Consider the following 20,857-nt stretch of genomic DNA (forward strand, 5'->3'; position numbering starts at 1 on the left):
CCTGGGTGGGTTCGAAACATGAGGGGTGGAATTTCAGTTGAAATCCACGTGGGGTAAGTCGGAGACGGAGACAGTCACTGAGAAAGGAGATATGGCTGTGAAAGCGGGTTTTAGTAAACACCTTGTCAAACACTAGGAGGGAAATGGAAAGCAAGGAAGGTGAGCAAGACAACAGAGAGATACGGAAATCTTGTCGCAGAGAGGAACAGAACTAAGAGTAACTAAAATAAGAGTTGCTTGGTCACCCTGCACAGGGCCTTGGTTTAGCATTTCATTTGCAAGCCAGCACCTACAGCAGTGCAGCACTCCTTCAGTACTGCACAGGAAGTTTCAATTTTTCTCTGGGGGTTTCTAAAGCAGGGCATGAACCCACAACCTTTAGGAGTGTGGGGGTGGGTGGATGTGGTGATGAGAATACAACCCAACTGAGCCAGAGCTGAGAGAGCCAAATGTGTATTTGTAATGTAAGTATGTGAGAGTTAGTATGTACAGAGAGACCAAACAGCAAATGCAGCAACAACCACTGCAGTAACCTGAGGCAGAAAAACTACAACCACCAAAATGCTTTGCGGCAGCAACCCCGCCCCCTGGGAACCGGCGACCAATCAGATCAAAGGACAGTAGTAAAAGGTGGCGAAAAAATGAAAATTAAAGAGGGAAAAACAAAATCAGCGCCGGCCAAAAATTTTAATTCGCCAGGAGATGTGTGGGTGGAATAATTCCTTCTTGGAAGGGAAAGTATTTTTTAATTGGTGGAGGGGGCTGGAAGGGGAGCCAATAAGGAATGAGCATAGCGGCGGGTGGGTGAGTGACGGTTTGGATTTGAATCGGCGGCACAAGCGAGGGGAGGAAGAGAGATAGAGACAGACAGAGTGGGGGTAAGTATCAATAGATTGGGGGGGGAGGGGGTAAGCGTCAGCGGACTTGGTGGGGGGAGCGGGCTGAGGGTCAGCGGACTGTGGGGGGGAGCGGGCTGAGGGTTAGCCGAATGGGCGATTCGGCAAGCGTCATCAGGGGGAGTGGGCAAGGGTCAGCCGACTGACGGGGAAGGGGTTAAGAGTCAGCGGTCTGAGGGGGAGGGGTTAAGGGTCAGCGGTCTGAGGGGGAGGGGAGCGAGGGTCAGCGGTCTGAGGGGGAGGGGAGCGAGGGTCAGCGGTCTGAGGGGGAGGGGAGCGAGGGTCAGCGGTCTGAGGGGGAGGGGAGCGAGGGTCAGCGGTCTGAGGGGGAGGGGAGCGAGGGTCGGCGGTCTGAGGGGGAGGGGAGCGAGGGTCGGCGGTCTGAGGGGGAGGGGAGCGAGGGTCGGCGGTCTGAGGGGGAGGGGAGCGAGGGTCGGCGGTCTGAGGGGGAGGGGAGCGAGGGTCGGCGGTCTGAGGGGGAGGGGAGCGAGGGTCGGCGGTCTGAGGGGGAGGGGAGCGAGGGTCGGCGGTCTGAGGGGGAGGGGAGCGAGGGTCGGCGGTCTGAGGGGGAGGGGAGCGAGGGTCGGCGGTCTGAGGGGGAGGGGAGCGAGGGTCGGCGGTCTGAGGGGGAGGGGAGCGAGGGTCGGCGGTCTGAGGGGGAGGGGAGCGAGGGTCGGCGGTCTGAGGGGGAGGGGAGCGAGGGTCGGCGGTCTGAGGGGGAGGGGAGCGAGGGTCGGCGGTCTGAGGGGGAGGGGAGCGAGGGTCGGCGGACTGGGGTGGGGAGGGGGTGAGGGTCGACGGACTGGGGTGGGGAGGGGGTGAGGGTCGGCGGACTGGGGTGGGGAGGGGGTGAGGGAAAGCGGGCTGGGGTGGGGAGGGGGTGAGGGTCAGCGGGCTGGGTTGGGGAGGGGGTGAGGGTCAGCGGACTGGGTTGGGGAGGGGGTGAGGGTCAGCGGACTGGGGTGGGGAGGGGTGAGGGTCAGCGGACTGCGGAAGAGCGGAGTGGGGGTTTGGGTCAGCGGACTGCGGAAGAGCGGAGTGGGGGTTTGGGTCAGCGGACTGCGGAAGAGCGGAGTGGGGGTGAGGGTCAGCGGACTGCGGAAGAGCGGAGTGGGGGTGAGGGTCAGCGGACTGCGGAAGAGTGGAGTGAGGGTGAGGGTTGCAGGGGAGTGGAGGGTGTAATGGTCTGCGATAGTGGGAAGGGGTCAGCAGGATGCGGGGTAGGTGGTAAGGGTCAGCTTTTTGGGGGAGGGGCATAAGGGTCAGCGGGTTTGAGGAGGGGGTCAGGGTCAGCGGGTTTGAGGAGGGGGTCAGGGTCAGCGGGTTTGAGGAGGGGGTCAGGGTCAGCGGGTTTGAGGAGGGGGTCAGGGTCAGCGGGTTTGAGGAGGGGGTCAGGGTCAGCGGGTTTGAGGAGGGGGTCAGGGTCAGCGGGTTTGAGGAGGGGGTCAGGGTCAGCGGGTTTGAGGAGGGGGTCAGGGTCAGCGGGTTTGAGGAGGGGGTCAGGGTCAGCGGGTTTGAGGAGGGGGTCAGGGTCAGCGGGTTTGAGGAGGGGGTCAGGGTCAGCGGGTTTGAGGAGGGGGTCAGGGTCAGCGGGTTTGAGGAGGGGGTCAGGGTCAGCGGGTTTGAGGAGGGGGTCAGGGTCAGCGGGTTTGAGGAGGGGGTCAGGGTCAGCGGGTTTGAGGAGGGGGTCAGGGTCAGCGGGTTTGAGGACGGGGTAAGGATCAGCAGGTTGTGGGGAGGGGGGTAAGGGTCAGCGTGTTGGGGGAGGGGTTAAAGTTCAGTGGGTTGTGGGGAGTGGGTAACCTGCAGACTGGGGGGGCAGAGGGGGGTAAAGGTCAGTGGGATGGGGAGAGGGGGTCAGAGTCAGCGGACTAGGGGGGAGCGCAGGTAAAGGTCAGCGGATTGTAGTGAAGGGGTTAAGGGCCAGCGGATTGGGGGGGAAGGTAAGTGTTGATGGATTGTTGGCGAGTGATGTGGAGGACCCCTGAGTGTGGAGAGGTGGGTGGGGTGGAGGACCCCTGGCTCAAGTAGGGTAGAGGACCCCTTTGCAAATCAGGGTGTATGTTGTATTTGGCACCTCCTTGGGTTTGAGAGGCCGCGGACAGCCCTTGGCCTCGATGGGGAGAAACAAAGTGGGCACCCATGTCAAGGGGGATTCTTGGCTAAAGTTGGAGCGCGACACAACATACCAACACACAGAACTGGGTGATAGTCGCTGATGGCTGTGATTCTGGAGGTTGATTGTTTGTGGGTGGCATCAGAAGAGGACGGCAGAAACTGAAAGCTCAGCTGGCTGGAAAAATTAAACTGAGAAAATTGAGGCCAGCGAACTGGTGCAGCAGGGCAACACTGGGCAATGCTTAACAGAGAGCTGACCACCAAAGCACAACTATCGTCTCGAGATAGAAGGCTGCCAGGACTATCAAGGGTTAATGGTTGTTGAAGATTTTTGATAGGGTTAAGCTTTTTATTATGAGTTGGTTTGAGTTAATGCTTTAACATTTTCTAAGGTTATAAAGGCATAAATGCAAGTTATTCCTTTTGTTTTTTTTCCTGTATATAAAATAGTTTTCCAATTTTCTAAGCATACCATGGTCTGTGTAAGGAAATTCCTCCAAACCTTTCTTCTCACGTGGTAACATTTTGTAAATTGGTAACAATCTGTTATTTGTTCTGGTAAGACCTTACAAAATTTAAAAAACCTACCAAATCTCTTCTGCTTTAGTGTGCTGGCTCCCAGTATCTCCTCACTACCAATAGTTTCTCATTTCTGGGGTTTTATGTTTAACCTACTCTGTGGCTGATGTATCTGCTAGCCCTTTCAATTATCCTACACTCTAGATTACCTGCCTGTTCATTGTCCATTTGTTTCCTGTTTTTGTTTTAGATTTTTCAGCGGTTGTAGTTTTTACTGTATTTTACTGTATTTATGCATTTTTCAGTCATCGTTTCCTCCAACTCATATTTGTATTAATTATTGATTTCTCAGTCAGTTAGTTCCCTAACATGTCAATGGCACAATTTAGCATTTGTGAGCTGAGGAAGGGAAAAAAAAAACTGGCAGAGTCCCTGCTTCTGATCACTGTCCTGTGAGCCCTGCTGGTTATGTTTGTATTTTTTTGCTGGCCAGACCAATATTTGTTGCCCTTCCCTAATTGCCCTTGGAGGTGCTAATGAGCTAGCTGCCTTCTTGAAATGCTGCAGTCCACGTAGTGTAGCTATCCTGTACATCCACAATGTAGTTAGGAAGGGAGTTTCAGGATTTTGCCCCAATGATAATGAGGAAACAGCTATATAGTTCCAATTCAGGATGCTGTGTGGCTTTGAGGGGAACTTGCAGGTATTGTCATTGTCATGTGCCTGCTGCTGCCCTCCTTCTAGTTGATACAGGTTGTGAGTTTGGAAGGTTCTGTGTAAGTTGGCTGAGGCTTGTCTGTGTTGACCATTGTTCAGTAGCTTGGCTAGGCTGGCATTAAATAATGGCCTTTGGGTGAGTAACCTTGGCTTTTTGTTTCTAGCATGAGGTTTTGTGAAGCCAGTTATAGTGCCTTGTGCACATCTTGTTTCGCTTCCTAACTTGGCATGCATCAGGGACTGAGAAGCACCTTGTTTGTACAGTGGGGTAGTCTTACCTGTCAAGCAGTTGACAATTATATTGATGCCACTCCTGAAAATAGGGAACCCTTGTTGCTTCTTCTGCCATCCTTGTTACATTGTAAAACAGAATTCTGTTTTGTTCTTAATTAGGCCAAATGATCAAAGTAGAAAAACAAGATCTGCAATTGGTGGAACATTTTTTGCCTCTGAGCTTTGAGAGTTACTTTTGAAGTGCAGTCACTCGGGTAGACAGACAATGTCCCCAATTTCTTCACAGCTAGGTGCTCTGGACAATGGAATGGATGGTCTGTTGAACTATTGGATAATTAAATGAATGTTGCATACTCTATTCTCTCTTGCATAGCACCACGGAATTTTAATCTCTGCTTGAATAGGCAGTTTATGGTTTTATCTGAAGGACTGTGATGCTCAGAGGTGTCAGTGTGGATGTTACTCAAGTGAAACTCAAGTCTACAAAGTTCGGTCTTGGAAGTAAGAATGCTGACAACTGAGCCCAGCTGATAGTTAATGCCCCAGGTTTAGAAAGCATAAAAAGTTTCATTCTGGGTTCTGCATCATAGAGTTAACATGCAGCTACAGCAAGCAATTAGCAAAGCCTTTACTAAAAGTGATTTGGACCAGCATTCATTGCCCATTCCTAATTGCCTTTTAGAAGGTGGTGGTGAGCTGACTTACTGAACCGCTGTAGTCCATGTGGTGTAGGTACATAGGTACACCCATGGTGCTGTTAGGGAGTTCAAGGATTTTGACCCAGTAATAGTGCAGGGATGTTGATAATGATATAAGTAAGGATGCTGTGAGACTTGGAAGAAAACTTGCAGGTGTGGTGTTCATATGCACCTGCTGCCCTTTCCTTCTAGCTAGTAAATGTCACAGGTTTGGAAAGTGCAAGCTGCTGCAGTCCATCTAGTAGTTGCTCTTTACTGCTGTGCTGTGTATTGGTGGGAGAGGAAATAAATGGTACTTCCACTGGGCTTTGTCCTGAATGATATCGAGCTTCTTGTGTTGTTGGGGCTGCACCATCCAGGCAAGTGGAGAGTATTCCATCACACTCCTAACTTGTGCCTTGTAGATGGTGGACAGGCTTTGTGGAGTCAGGAGGTGAGTTACTCATGGAACTTCCAGTCTGCGCTTGTAGGCAGAGTATTTAAGTGGCTGGTCCAGTTAAATTTGTGTTGATGTTGATAGCAGGAGATTCCACAATTGTAACGCCGTTGAATGTCCAAGAGAGGTGACCAAATCCTCTGTCTTGTTGGAGATGGTCATTGCTCGGCACTTGTGTGGCTGGAATATTACTCGTCACTTTTCAGCTGAAGCCTGAATATTGTCCAGGCCTTGCTGTACGCAGCATGGACAATTTCATTATCTGAGGAGTTGCAAATGGAATAAACACTAATCACCAGTGAAAATTGCACTTATGATCTTATAATGGAGGGGAGCTCATTAAGAAGCAGCTGGAGATGGTTGGACCTAGGTCACTATCCTAAGGAACTGCAATGATGACCTAGGGCTATGATTGGCCTCCAACAACAATAACCTCCTTTTGTGCTAGATATGACTCCAGCCAGTGGAGAGCTTTCCCTCTGACTTCAATTTAATGAGGGTTCCTTGATTCCACACTCAGTCAAACGCTGCCTTGATTTTAAGGGCAGTCACTCGCCTCCCTCTGGAATTCAGTTTTGTGCATTTGTTTTAGACCAAGGCTGTAATGAGGGGCGTGGTCCTGGCAGAACCCAAATTGAACATCAGTGAGCAGGTTATCATTGAGTAATTGCTGCTTGATAGCACTGTTGACAATGCCTTCTCTCATTTTGCTCATGTTTGAGAGTAGAATGAGGGGTTAATTGACCAGATTAGATTTTTCCTGTTTTTTGTGGATGGAATACACCTGGGCAATGTTCCACACTGTACCTAGATGCCAATATTGTAGCTTACAGGAACAGCTTGGGTAGGGGCATGGCTATCTCTGGAGCACAAGTCTTCAGTACTACAGGGCCCATTGCCTTTTCTCCTTTTAGCGGAGAGGAACCGCTTAACATCCCGTGAAGTGAATCAAATTGGTTGGAGGCCTGATGGTGGGTACATGAGGAGAATAAGATGGATCATCCATTCAGCACTTCTGTCTGAAGGTAGTTAATGTTCAGCCTTGTCTTTACAGTAACATGCTGGATGGGGATGTTCATTGAGCTGCCTCTTCCATTAGTTGTTTAATTGTCCACCATTTACAACTGGATGTGGCAGGACTGCCAAACTTTGATTTGATCTGTTGGTTGTGGAGTCATTTAGCTCTGTCTATAGCATTTTGCTTCTGCTGCTTAGCATGCATGTAGTCCTGTGTTCTAGCTTTTTCAGTTGGTTCCTCGTTTTTAGGTACGTTTGGTGTTTCTCCTGGCATGCTTTCCTACACTCCTTGTTGAACTAGGGTCGTTTAATGTAACTGAGTAGCTTGCTGGACCATTAGTTGCTGAGGGGCTGAGTGACACATAGGCTAGATCAGATAAAGCACAGCAAATTTCCTTCCTTGAAGGACAAACTAGATGGGTTTTTACGACAGTACCGTAGTTTAATCATAACTGTGATTAACTTCTTTTAATTCCAGAATTAATTAAATTTAAAATTCCCCCCAGCTGCTATGGTGAGATTTGAACTTGTGTTTCCAGAGCATTAGTCTAGTAACTCTGCAAATTTGGCTGCTGCATTTATTACAACAGCAACTTCACTTCAAAAGTACTTCATTTTCTGTAAAGCACTTTGAGACTTCAAGTGGTCATGGAATGCATAATTCCAGTGGCTGTAAGTGCAAGGCTTTTAAACACTACTATTATGGTATTGGCCCACTCCTGCACCTCTTTTTTTATGCATACAAGAGTGTCTTGTACAGTTGCTGAGGCAGGATTTGAGGGAAAGGGAACATAACCGGTCTGTTTGTTGTAACAGTGTTGCCACATTTTGCTGTATCCAAAACTGAACATGGACAGGTGTTGGGTTAATGGAGGATGAAAGAAAGTGGTTTCAGGGGAATAATGCTTGCCTGCAATCAATTGCTAGATGACTTATTCTGCATTATAACACTAACTTAATCTCAGTACTACTACAATTGTAAAAATTGGGCTTGGCCTAAATAGCCAAGTGGTTATGGTACTGGGTTTGTAACCCCAAGATCAAGAGTTCAAATCTCACAATGGCAAACTATGAAACAATGTAACTTCATCTGAAACAGATGGAAACGGGTTTGTACTCGAAAGAGTTACAATTGTAAAAATTAAATCCTTGTGGAATTGTAATAAACCTATTTGTGTGCATTGGTGCTTTGGCAGATATGTTAAACCTTTTTATAAATCCTATCAATGGAATATTATGTTTAATTCTGAACATTATACCGATTGAAGAGGATATAGAAAAGGTTTACTGCAATAATACTAGGGATGAGGGATTTCATTATGTTGACAGATTAGAGAAACTGGGATTATTCTCCCTAGAGCGGAGAAGTTTAAAGGGGACATTTGAATGATTATAGTTGGGGGGGGGGGGGGGGGGGGGGGGTGACTTGATTTGAATCATTTCAATTAACAAATGTTTATAGATAAATCACACTATTAAGCTATTGCCATAGTTCTGCACCTGACAATTTGTCCATCCTCTCAATGTCTTTTTTTTGTAACTAGGTGTTAAACTATATTTCAAATTGGAAGAAACATTCTGCTTAATATCCCCTTGTCATTGTCATCTTGTATTATGGTATGCTACCATAGTCGGTAGTCTAGCTGGAATATACATGCAAAATGCAGCAAACCTTTTGTAATTATTGGGGAGGTCAAGCATTCTTGTGTGCCTAAATGGGTTATGCATTATTATTTGAATGGCTTGATTGCCAGATAAGTGGATGGATACTGCAATACAGCCAGAAACTGCAATACAACTGCCAGCTTCATTCAGTGAATGGCTGTTTGAAAGGGGAAAACAAATTGCATTTATACAGTGCTTTTTGCAACCACAAGAAGTCTCAACAACTCTTTACGGTCAATTAACCACTTTTGGAGAGTAATCAGTTACGTAGGAAACACAGCGGCCAACTCGTGCTCAGCAAGCTCCCACAAACAGGAATGTGATAATAACCAGATCATCTCTGTCCAAAAGTGAATTCCTTTGATTACTAGTTGGGTTTTGACATTCTAGCTTTATGAAGTGTTCTTGATGGCTATGTCACATGTATAAAGTGTCTGTTGATCACCCTTTAGTTTCCTGCAATTCGAGGATAAAAGTGAAATTATTATTCCAATAGTGCTACAATTAATTCTAACTTCCCAGGTGTTATTTATTACACTTTGATTCTTCCTGAGATAACTGATCTGAAACTGAAACCTTTGGTTTGTAAAACATTGCCTTTACCTTCTGGGCCACGAGAGTTGTGCTGAATAGCTTGAACTGACTGCAGTATTTCTTTGTGCTTGAAAATAGACAAATGTAGTATGGTACAAATTCTAGGTCTTTTCAGCTCTATCTATTTTCCTGTAGGTTCATAGTGAAGTTGTTCTTAGAATTGTGCATCCCAAACTGAGGCAAATTTGCCTATATAATAAACTGTATTTCTTCATTTGCAGGGTTCTGCTTGTGAAGGCTGTCTAACCTGGTAAAATGGCAGAAGCAGACTGGGAGCTGAGTAAAGAGAATGTGCAACCTTTGAAACAAGGCCGGGATGTGAGTACACTTCAGGATGTACTTGCACAGCATGAAGGCCCAAGTCAAATCAGTATCCAAGAGCAGAAACTGTAAGTAATGTTGCTTGACTTGTCTTTGAGGGCAGATTGGCAGGGATGTGATGGGGGGAATGGCAGGGGAGTGATGGGGGGAAACCACTGCACTGTTTGGATTCTAGTATAATTGTGAATATAGGAAGAAGGGAGCAAGCTATACTTGAGCATTTGTGACACATGGTCTTAACAAGTGAAGAGGGCACGCAATAGATCACTTACCTACACCGAGCTGTGTTAACTCAGTTATTATAATTAGGGAGCTCTCCCTTGAGGCTTTTCCCTGCCTGGTTGATGCTCTGTAACTACAAAGCTGAACAAAAATAACAACTTTTATTAATTGTGTAATGGGGAAGTCACGCTGTCTCCCCGACTCAGTTTCTCTTGGTAGCTGATTACATTACACTTTAATGTTTACATTGCAGCTGTGACAAATTCCATCGCAGCAACTGAGAAACTCCACAATGTTCTAAATGAAACGACCCACACCATTCTTTAAAAAAACAGATCTTTTAAAATTCCAGAATTTGGAGCTGGATCCACATATTTGCCAAAATCTAATCAGTTTTTCCTTGGACCATAGCCTATCTGTGTACCAACTTTCATTGAAATCTATCCATTAGTTTTTAAACATATCGTTTACAGAAAGACAGTCTAACAAACGGACGAAAACATTACCCCTGCCCACATTCAGTGGTGGAGGTAATAAGACTCGACTCTCAAGTGGTAATGAGTGAGACCTAAAATTTATGATCCATTTTCTTAAATAGAAAAGTTTGCAGCATTTGACATGTCAGCGGCTTCTGAAAGTGTCTGGCCATAAGAATATGTCAATATCACTACACCAATCTAGTGTAATTACATTTGTTAGGGAGAATAATACCGTTTCAGAGATTTTATATGTATAGGTAATGTGTTGCTGCTGGGCAAGATGCTGCCTTTCTATTCAAGCTTACTGAAGGGCTACTTTTTATATATATTTTTAATATTTGTTTTGACAATGATGGTCATTGTCTTTCCCCAGTTTCCCTTAGAAGGAAAGGCTGCTGCCTTGCTTCATAGCAATTGTTTGTACAGCTGAGTGGCCTGCAAGCCCAATCCAGGCAGTATTGGGAGCAGGTCATATTATGTGGGTTGTAGTATTATCTAGCCATTGCAAGAAAGGCTGGCAGATTACTTTTCTTGAAAGACATTAGTGCTTCAGTTAGGTGACAATAAACTGGCATCTTTCATGGTCATTTCCATAGTGTCAGTCCATAAGCCAGCAGATTTCTTGAATTTAGTTTCACAATTTGCCACGCTGAGATTTGAAGTATGACCTCTAGTTGTTAGTGAAGAAATCTGCATGGCAGTTCTTAGTCAAACATTTACATTCATGTTCAGTAAATCAAACTATCCAGTCTGCTGTGGAAAGTGGAATATTGTCCATGTTTGTTACCTTATCTACCCCATGGTCAACTTATTTTGACTTTTATATTGAATCTTCTAGCAAGGATTCTTTGGAAGTCTAATGAATCTGCTGGATAAATAAGACAGACCTAAGTGATAAATAACGTTGCTTCAGAAATGGAGAAAGGCAGGTTGGCATTTTGGAGGTGGAGAAGGAAAGCTTGTCGTCAGAATACAGACCTGGTGGTGTAGGGGTCTGTGCTTTCCCTGTTACTTGTTTTTTTTCTATCTTCAGAGCTGGTTGCCCACAGGAGTTGACATCATCTTCCGTCAACCTGTTTCAAACCTGACTCTAAAGTTTTTTTTTCCATGTTTAAAAATCCTCCCTTACAATGATATGACTTGTATTAATATTTGCCAATCATTTTTTTAGTCCTGATGAAGGGAACAAACCTGGAATATCTGCTGTCCATTTGCAGATGCTGATTGACCTGTTGCTGTATTCCCCGTTTTTTCTAGGCCAGGATATTGAGATCACCGATGTGTAAAATGATGCAAAATGATGTCAGGTGGAACTCCTGACGTCACCCCGCGTCATTTCAATTTTCAGGTCGGCAGGGGCACAGCCGAATCAGCTGTGCGCCTGCTGACCTGTCAACGGCCAATTAAGGCCATTTAAAAACTAATTCAACTAGTTAATGGACCTGGGCTTGGCCTAAATAGCCAAGTGGTTATGGTACTGGGTTTGTAACCCCCAGATCAAGAGTTCAAATCTCACAATGGCAAACTATGAAACAATGTAACTTCATCTGAAACAGATGGAAACAGGTTTACTCAAAAAAGAGTATCAAGAGTTCAAATCTCACAATGGCAAACTATGAAACAATGTAACTTCATCTGAAACAGATGGAAACAGGTTTACTCAAAAAGAGTATCAAGAGTTCAAATCTCACAATGGCAAACTATGAAACAATGTAACTTCATCTGAATAGGAACAGATGGAAACGTGTTTGTACTTGAAAGAGTTACAAACAGCACATACTGTAATTGTTACTCAAAAGAGTATCAAGAGTTCAAATCTCACAATGGCAAACTATGAAACAATGTAACTTCATCTGAACAGGAACAGATAGTTAATGGACCTGCCTGTCCAACCTTAAGGTTGGCAGGCTGGGAGCCCTGTCGGGCTTCAGAAAAGCATGAAACCACATCCACGGGTGGGATGAAGTTTCATGGAAGTTTTTAAAAATTTAATAAAAGTTTAATTAAAAGTGATGGACATGTCCCAACTCATATGACAGTGTCACATGAGGGGACACGTCAGGGAAATTTTATTTCTCTACATTTACCATTTTTGAATTTGGCGCCGATCTCTCTGAGGCAGCACTTAGCCTCAGGGAGATGAGTGCGCTGTTTCGTGCGTGTGCGAAAGAGCGCACTCTCGGCTGAGGGAATTTTCTCCCCCCCCCCCCACCACCCGCACAGGGAGCGCATAGCGCCTCCCTGCGGACGTCACACTGTGAAGTCCTGCACCTGCCAATTAAGGCCCGCCCACGTAATTTGGGGTGCCGATTGGAGGCGCGCCCGTTCCTGAACTCCACAACCCCCCTCCAAAATGGGGGGGAAAATTATGCCCCTATTTTCAGCATTTGCAGTATTTTGCCTTGCAAGTATTTAGTAATTCCTGTTCAAGGGTTACAATGATCCATCTGATCATGGCCTCTATTCCTTTGTTTGGAAGCAGATTCACATTGGAAGGGTTGAATGCTTTCACAAGGTAAGTAGCAAGTAATTTTCAAGTATCTACATGGATGTGGGATGATAGAAACCATTGTGTTGCGGATCCTTTTAAATAGATTAAAAGAGTAAACTTTCTCTATCTTACTGTTATTGGCAAACTGAGACATGTAGGTATTACAGATCTGTAACATCGCACTGAGGTGGAAACTCTGGGAGAAATTTCTGTTTTTATTGAAGTAAATTCCAGTTTGAGTTGATTTAATGCTCATCAGTTCTATGTCTTCGACTGTTGACTCTAAAATAAGCTAGTTCTGATTCAGCAGCCCCACCTAAATTTCTGTTGCTAGTATCCATCAAATATTTTATATCATGTCATCTTGGTTTTATGTAGGCATTTATAGTGGTAAAGATACTTAAAATTAATTCATGCATTGCTAGCAAGGCCAGCCTTTATTGCCCTTTGCCATTTACCCCTGAGAAGGTGGAGGTGGTGATGAGTCACCTTCCTGAACCACTGCAGTATGCATGATGAAGGTGCCCCCAAGTTTGAGGAGCTTAACCCACCGACAATGAAGAAATAGTGATGCGTATCCAAGATGACATGTGACTTGGAGGGTAACTTGGGATGTATTTCAATGTTGCAGCTACCCTTGTCCTAAATAATGGGTGCAGGTTGATGTTTTGGGAGATTGGCTCATAGGCTGTATTAAAATGGCATTGGATTGCTCAGCACCTCCTCTGGAGAGCAGGCAATGATTTTTCCTGCATTACTAAATACATTGCTGCAAGATTAGTAACAAGAAATATAGTTGTCTTATATCATTTTCCACATATGGATTGTCTGACTTATAGTTATTTCATGGCACTTAAATTAGTAATATCATCACATGTTGATGGCTGTCAATGTTCATCATAGTTAATAGTGTCAGTTCATCAACAAATTCATTTTTTGTTTCAGGGCTTTTGAAGCAGAAATCCGATTTTATTCTGGTGATGATCCTCTGGATGTCTGGGACAGGTAAGCATTAGATTTTTAATCTACTGCTTCACCAGAAGCACAAGAATCTGGGGTTCCACAATATCCAAGACATTACGTTACTTTGAAGGCTCCTTTTTATTAAAATTTTGTGCCAAAATCCAATGGATAACTTGGTACTGTATATGTAGCTGGAGAAATGGTGCAGGAGGGAGGGTTTCACTTTTCTGGGGCAATGGGACCAGTTCTGGGTCAGAGCTAAGCTGTTTAATATGGATAGGTGCACCTTTTAACATACCTGGGACCAAGTCTTTTGAGGAAGTGGTGGTTAACTACTGCTGTGGGGAGGATTTAAACTAATTGGGTAGCAAAAATCAAGTTGCACAGAAGACTAGGCAAGACAAATAGTAACGGAATAAAGTATTTTAGAGGAATCAGATGGTGAAAATGCAAGCAGTCCAAGATTGGTTTGGAGAGCATTTATATAAATGCATGCAGCGTGATAAATAGGGTCGGTGCAAATCAGGCACAAGTTGCCACATGGGGCTCTGATTTAGTGGCAGTATCAGATGGGGCTCAGTGAAGGGAAGAATAGGTAACTACAAAGTAATTGGAAAGAAAGGAGATGTGGTAGTGAAATAAACTATTTTGGCATTGAAAAGAAATGAGATAGTTGAGAGGTCAAAAATAGCCTGTTTGGTTAGAATTAAAAGAACAATAGGGGAGCAGTTATGCTGCTAAGTATATACTATAGGCTATCAATTAGTGGGAAGGAGAGCAGCAAATTTGCAGGCAAATTACATAAAAATGCAACTGTAGCGTAATAATAATAAGGGGTTCAATTATACCAATAGAGACTGGGATAGTAATAGTTTAAGCAAAAAACAAAGGAGGAAATCCAGAAATGTATATGAAAACTTTTCTTGAATAGTGTTCCCAGCCCAACAAGGAAAGAAGCAAGTGATGCTGGAGCTAGTTCTGGGGAATGAAGTGCAGCTTATTTTGGTAGGGGAGCATTTGGAGAATAGAAAACAAAGTGAGGCTTTCAAGGAGGAAATGGTATGTGCACAAAATATAAATATTCCCATGGGGGGTGGGGGTGGGAAGAAAGGACATCTACAGTTAGAGTTCTCTGGTTGACTGAAGGTAGAGCTTAAAAGGAAACAAAAAAGATTTATGCCAATTGTAAGGCTCATAATATAGTAAAGAACCAGGTTGAATGAAGAAAGTGCAGAGGAAATCTAAAGAAGGAATATGAGAATCGAAGAGAGTTTGAGTAGATTAGTGACTGTCTTAAAAGGGAATGCAAGTTTTATAAATAAAAATACAGTTCAGGAGTGGGGCTAATTAAGGACAAAAAAACTTCTTCAGCCATACGTTCTATATCTACTAGTAATAAATACTTCGGCAGCATCCTTTTCTCCAGAAGATCGATGTAATGAAGGAGGAGTTGTACCAGTATTGGAGGAGATTAAAATTGATGAAGTGGAGGTACTTAAAAAGTTGGCAGTGCTTTGTAGAAAAGAAAAACAGCACAAATGTGATGTATCTTGCATTATTGTGGGGTGTTGGGTCAAAATTGAGGGGACTTGATCAGAACAGAATCTTCCCATCTCTTTTGATAGGTTACATGTTACACCTTCGTTCAATAATAGACAGGGATAAACCCAGTGAATATAGGCCAAACAGACTAATGTTGATTGTGGGAACATTTTTAGACACTAATTTGGGACAAAATTATTTGTCGCTTGGAATAGTATGAACTAAAAGTCAGCATGGATTTGTTAAAGGAAAATAGTGTTTGACTAACTTGAGTTCTTATAATTTTGGTAGAGGGTTGATGTTGCATATGTGCATTTTCAGAAGACATTTGATAACATACCACATAATAGTTGGCCAAATTCAAGCCCCATGGCTTCAAAAGAGAATTGGATAAACACCTTAAGGAGAAAACGTTATAGAGGTGTGGACAAAGAGGAGAATAGCGTTAACTCTATCAAAGTCAGTACAGGCACAATGGGTCAAATGTCCTCCAGAATGATATCATTCTGTGATTCTAGGAAATATTGTACTAAGACCTTTTTTTAAATTCATTCCCGGATGTGGGCTTTGTTGACTGGGCCAGCATTTATTCCCCATCCCTAGTAGCCCTTGAGAAGGTGGTTGTGAGCTGCCTTCTTGACCTCCATGTGGTGTAGGTACACCCACTGTGCTGTTAAAAAGGGAGTTCCAGGATTTTGACCCAGTGACAGCGAAGAAACAGTGATATAGTTCCAAGTCAGGATGGTGAGTGACTTGGAAGGGAACTTCCAGCTGGTGGTGTTCCCATCCATCTGCTGCCCTTGTCCTTCTAGATAGTAGTGGTCATGGAAGGTGCCTTGGTGGATTCTTGGTGAGCCTTACAATTGGCATAAATCTATTTTGTTTCCTTTTAATTTGTGGGTTTGGAAGGTGCCGTGATGAATTCCTGCAGTGCATCTTGTAGACTGTAAAATTGCTGTTATTGTGTGTGGGTGGTGGAGGGAATGAATGTTTGTGGATGTGGTGCCAATCAAGCAGGCAGCTTTGTCCTGGACAAAGCTTCTTGAGTGTTGTGGGAGCTGCACTCATCCAGGCAAGCGGAGAGCATTCCATCACACTCCTGACTTGTGCCTTGTAGATGGTGGACAGGCTTTGTGCAGTCAGGTGGTGAGTTACTCGTTGCAGGTTCCCTAGCCTCTGACATGCTTTTGTAGCCACAGTATTTATATGGCTAGTCCAGTTCAGCTTCTGGTCAGTGGTAACCCCCAGGATGTTGCTAGTGGGGGATTCAGTGATGGTAATGCCATTGAATGTCATGGGGCAATGGTTAAATTCTCTCTTGTTGGAGATGGCCATTGCCTTACACTTGTGTAGTGTGAATGTTACTTGCCACTGGTCAGCCCAAGCCTGGATATTGTCCAAGTCTTGCTGCATTTGGACATGGACTGCTTCAGTATCTGAGGAGTCACGAATGGTGCTGAACATTGTGCAATCATCAGCGAATATCCCCGCTTCTGACCACCTGATGGAGGGAAGGTCACTGATGAAGCAGCTGAAGATGGTTGGGCCGAGGATGCTACCCTGAGGAACTCCTGCAATGATGTCCTGGAGCTGAATGACTGACCTCCAACACTCACAATCATCTTCCTTTGTGCTAGGTATGACTCCAACCAGTGGAGAGTTTTCACCTGGATTGCCATTGACTGCAGCTTTACTAGGGCTCCTTAATGCAACACTCGGTCAATGTGGTCTTGATATCAAGGGCAGTCGCTCTCACTTCACCTCTGGAGTTCAGCTCTTCCATTACTTTACTGATCATCGAGAGTAGATTGATGAGGCGGTAATTGGCTCGGTTCGATTTGTCCTGCTTTTTGTGTACAGGACATACCTGAGCAATTTTCCACATAGCCCTAGGTACTAGTGTTGTAGCTGTACTGGAACAGCATTGAATAACATTCTATAAATTTGTGATCTGAAAACTATTGTAACTAACTGAGTTGGCTGTTCAAGTGCTGACAGCCTAAAGCTGTGTGTATGCATGTGTCATTTGCATCAACTAAATACTACTGGCTTTTTTTTGTTTTGAACAGGTATATCAAATGGACAGAACAGATGTTTCCACATGGTGGAACAGATAGTAATCACTCTGCTCTATTGGAGAGGGTTTTAAAACTTTTCCTAAAGGATGAACGATATTACAGTGACCTGCGGTACCTTGGTCATTGGTTAAAATTTGTAAGTGTGCTTTTGTTCAATAAATGTTAGATATTCATTACAGCCCTGTGTTTCCTGGATTCCTGGCCTATTTTTAAACCCAATAATTAAGTTAATTGATTCAGTTAGACTTTCAGCTAGCTTTTCAGATAACTATTTCTTAATTTTCTCCCATTTCTTCGCCTCATGATTATAGTGACTTGTGCTGAGTTATGAATGAACACCATCAATCTTCCAGTACTTGTTTAAATGGTTATTCTGCATGTATGAGAGTACATAGTAAATAGCACTGAGCTATTTTACCTTCAAGATCAATCAATTCCATTGTTTGCTCATTCAATTTGAAGAGTGGGAACCCTGGCACTTGTTTACTTTTTCAAGCCATTGTAATGCCTTGCCTTAAACCATTGTGGTATCTTTCCTACACCCTCGGCGAAGTATCCATAATAAATCAATCGCTCCAGTTATGAATATTTTCTTTAAAAAGGACCGGACAGATAGTCAAATACCATGGATAAAATGGTGAAATGGGGAGAATGATCATAAACAAGAATTGTTTGCGATCCAGATAACCTCACTTTACAGTGGTTTAGTTGGTTGCAGTACTGATTTGCTGCAGTGCAAGTGAGTGTCACATGAAGCCTTGCGTTGCCTAGCCGAACAGTTGGTTGAGTTATTAATTCATTGCAAGGGAGTTGACCTTCCATTCCATATCTGATAATTTCCTTAGTTCTTACAAATAATATTAATCCCTTCCAGGTTGACTACTGTACTGACCCGCTAGAAATCTTCGACTTCTTAAAGAGCAAAGGAATCGGTGTGCCACACGCTGCTCTCTACGTTGCCTGGGCTGAACGGTATGAGCTCCTAGGGAACAACAAAAAGGCAGAAGCCATCTTGCAAGAAGGGATTCAGCTCCAGGCTGAACCGCTTGAAAAACTGCAGCACCATCTGAGGTAACTGCGAGCTGTGCTATGTCTAAGCAGGGTTCAGGACTGGTTATTTTTGACTATCATTTGGGCAGATTTGCTGGCTAAAAGGTTGAGTGGACAAAATTGCCTATTTTAAAACTTGGACATTGAATATGATATCTGGGATCTGTAGGACTGTTTCTATGTTGCATGGTGGGGAGAAGTGGACAATGAGTGACTCTTTCCAACTGCTTTTCAATGCTTAGACATTAATTGTGGCTCATTCGGTAACATTCTTGTCTGAATCAGAATTTTGGGTTCAAGTATCACCTCTTAGACTTTCACTGCAGTAAATACTGAAGGAGCGCTGCACTGGGAGGTGTTCTGTTTTGGGTGAGAAGTTATACACAGGCCTTATCGTCCCTATAAAAGATCCCAGAATCTTACAATCTTTACAGTGCAGAAAGAGGCCATACGGCCCATTGAATCTGCACTGGCTCTCTGAAAGAGCATCCCACCTGGTCCCTTATCCCTGTAACCTTGCACATTATTTCTTTTCAGGTAGCAATCCAATTCCCTTTTGAATACCTCGATCGAACCGGCCTCTACCACTCTTTCAGGAAGTTCGTTCCAAATTCCAACCACCCTCTGAGTGAAAACATTTTTCCTTGGATCACATTTGCTCCTTTTGCCAATTGTTTTAAATCTGTGCCCTCTAGTTCTTGATGCTGTCTTAAGCTGGAACAGCTTCTCACTATTCACCCTGTCCATTCTCCTCAGGATCTTTAATATCTCTATCAAGTCTCCTCTCAGCCACCTTTACTTCAAGGAAAAGAGGCCTAACACTCCAATCTATCCTCATAGCTACAGTTCTTTTATCCCTGGGATAATTCTTGTGAATCTCCCCTGTACTCTCTCTTCACATCCTTCCTTAAGTATGGCACCTAGAACTGGATGCAGTACTCTAGATGAGGCTTAACTAGTGCTTTTATACAAGTTCAACATGACCTCCTTACTCTTGTACTCAATGTTCCTATTAATAAAGCCTAAGACACTATATACTTCTCTCAACATGCCCTGCCATCTTCAATGATCTGTGTACATGAACACCGAGGTACTTCTGTTCCTGCACCTCCTTTTAGAGTCTCTCCCTTTATTTTATACTGTCTCACCATATTCTTTCTGCCAAAATGGATCACTTCACACTTCTCTGCATTGAACTTCATCTGCCATTTGTCTGCCCAATTCACCAACATGTCTATGTCATTTTGAAGTTCAAGACTATCCTCATCGCAGTTGACAACATTTCCAATCTTCGTATCATATTCAAATTTTGAAATCATGCCCTGAACACTACCATCAAGGTTATTAATATATATCGGGAAGAACAAGGGTCCCAACACTGACCCCTGGGGAACTCCATTACAACTCCATCCTCCAATCTGAAAAACAACCATTTATCACTACTCTCTGTTTCCTGTCACGCAGCCATTTTTCATCCAAGTCCCTACTTTCTCTTTTATTCCATGAGCTCTAGAATTTTTCCCACAAGTCTGTTGTGTGGCACTGTGTTTTGAAAATCCATATGCACATTTCCCTTAATGAATTCCTGCTGCCTTTCCTTAATTATCCTTGTCTAAGTGGCTATTGATTGTATCCCAAACTATAGTTCAAACTGACTGTCTGTAGTTGCCAGCTTTATCCTTGCACCCCTTTTTGAACAAGGGTCTAACATTTGCAATTCTCGAGTCCTCTGGCACCTCACCTGTGTCTAAGGAAGACTGGAAGATTATCACTAGTGTCTCTTTCCTCCAGAGGAATTTCCACTCTCTTTCCTCCAATACCCTTGAATGCATCGCATCCGGTCCTGGTACCTTATCTCATGGCAATATTTCAAAGAAGAGCAGGGATGTTTACCAACTGTCAACATTTAACCTTCAACTACCATCACTAAAACAGATATTCTGTCAATTTATTTCATTGCTCTCTATGGAACTTGCTCATGCTACTGCATTTCCGACATTACAGCAGAGACTACACGTCAAAAGTAGAATCTGAATGTTTTGCTTGCAGGCACACATTTTACAGCCTACATAGTCCTGTATCAAGTCATATAATAAAAACAGGAAATGCTCAACAGGTCTGGAAGTACCTGTGGAGAGAGAAACAGCATTAATGTTTTATCAGAACTGAAAAATATTTAGACATATAATCGGTTTTAAGCTAGTGAAAGGGAAAGGGTGGGGAAAAGAACAAAAGTAGTTCTATGATAGGGTGGAAGATAGAGATTAAATGATAAAGGGTTGATGTTGCAAAACCAAAGGAAGTGGTAATGGGGCAAATAAAGAAACAAAAGTATCTGTTAATGGCAGAATCATGACCAGCTGCTACACAAGTGCAAGGAGAAAAGGGAAACAAAATGGGGCCAGAGGTTGTTGAACTCTGCGCTGAGTAGTCCAAAAGGTTACAAAGTGCTTAATCAAAAGATGTGGTGCATTTCCAGTTAAGCTTGACAAAATCTTTGGGAACAGTATAGGAGGCTGAGGATAGAGAAGTCAGAGTGGAAGAAAGATGGAGAATTAAAATGAGAAATGACCAGAAGCTCAGGGTCACACTTGCAGACCAAATGCAGGTGTTCTGTAAAATGATCACCCCATCAGCATTTAGCTTCCTCAATATAGAGCACACCACATCGTGAGCAGTGAACACAGTGTTCTAAATGGAAAGAAGTATAAGTAAATCACTTTTTCATTTGGAAAGAATGTTTGGGGCCTTAATCAGTCAGCAGCGAGGAGGTAAAGGGTCAGATTTTGCAACTCCTGTACTTGCATGGGAAGATGC

At 44.0% G+C, this 20,857-nt stretch overlaps 1 protein-coding gene across 2 annotated transcripts in view; it reads left to right on the top strand.

Annotated features, from left to right (window-relative positions):
- Positions 1-799: 799 nt before the first annotated feature.
- bub1bb (BUB1 mitotic checkpoint serine/threonine kinase Bb) overlaps positions 800-20,857 on the top strand; it is an 86,419-nt gene continuing 66,361 nt past the window's right edge. The window contains exons 1-5 of one of the 2 annotated variants that reach the window (XM_041213817.1): positions 800-878; positions 9,116-9,283; positions 13,353-13,412; positions 16,982-17,126; positions 17,865-18,061. In XM_041213817.1, coding sequence (XP_041069751.1) covers positions 9,150-9,283; positions 13,353-13,412; positions 16,982-17,126; positions 17,865-18,061 — 536 coding nt within the window. In that variant the 5' untranslated portion in view covers positions 800-878; positions 9,116-9,149. Of the gene's footprint in view, positions 879-3,232; positions 3,332-9,115; positions 9,284-13,352; positions 13,413-16,981; positions 17,127-17,864; positions 18,062-20,857 lie in introns of those variants that run through there. The other variant, XM_041213816.1, reaches the window with a different exon arrangement.

The sequence above is a fragment of the Carcharodon carcharias genome, chromosome 20, assembly GCF_017639515.1.
Source record: "Carcharodon carcharias isolate sCarCar2 chromosome 20, sCarCar2.pri, whole genome shotgun sequence".
In the NCBI taxonomy this organism is placed as follows: Eukaryota; Metazoa; Chordata; class Chondrichthyes; order Lamniformes; family Lamnidae; genus Carcharodon; species Carcharodon carcharias.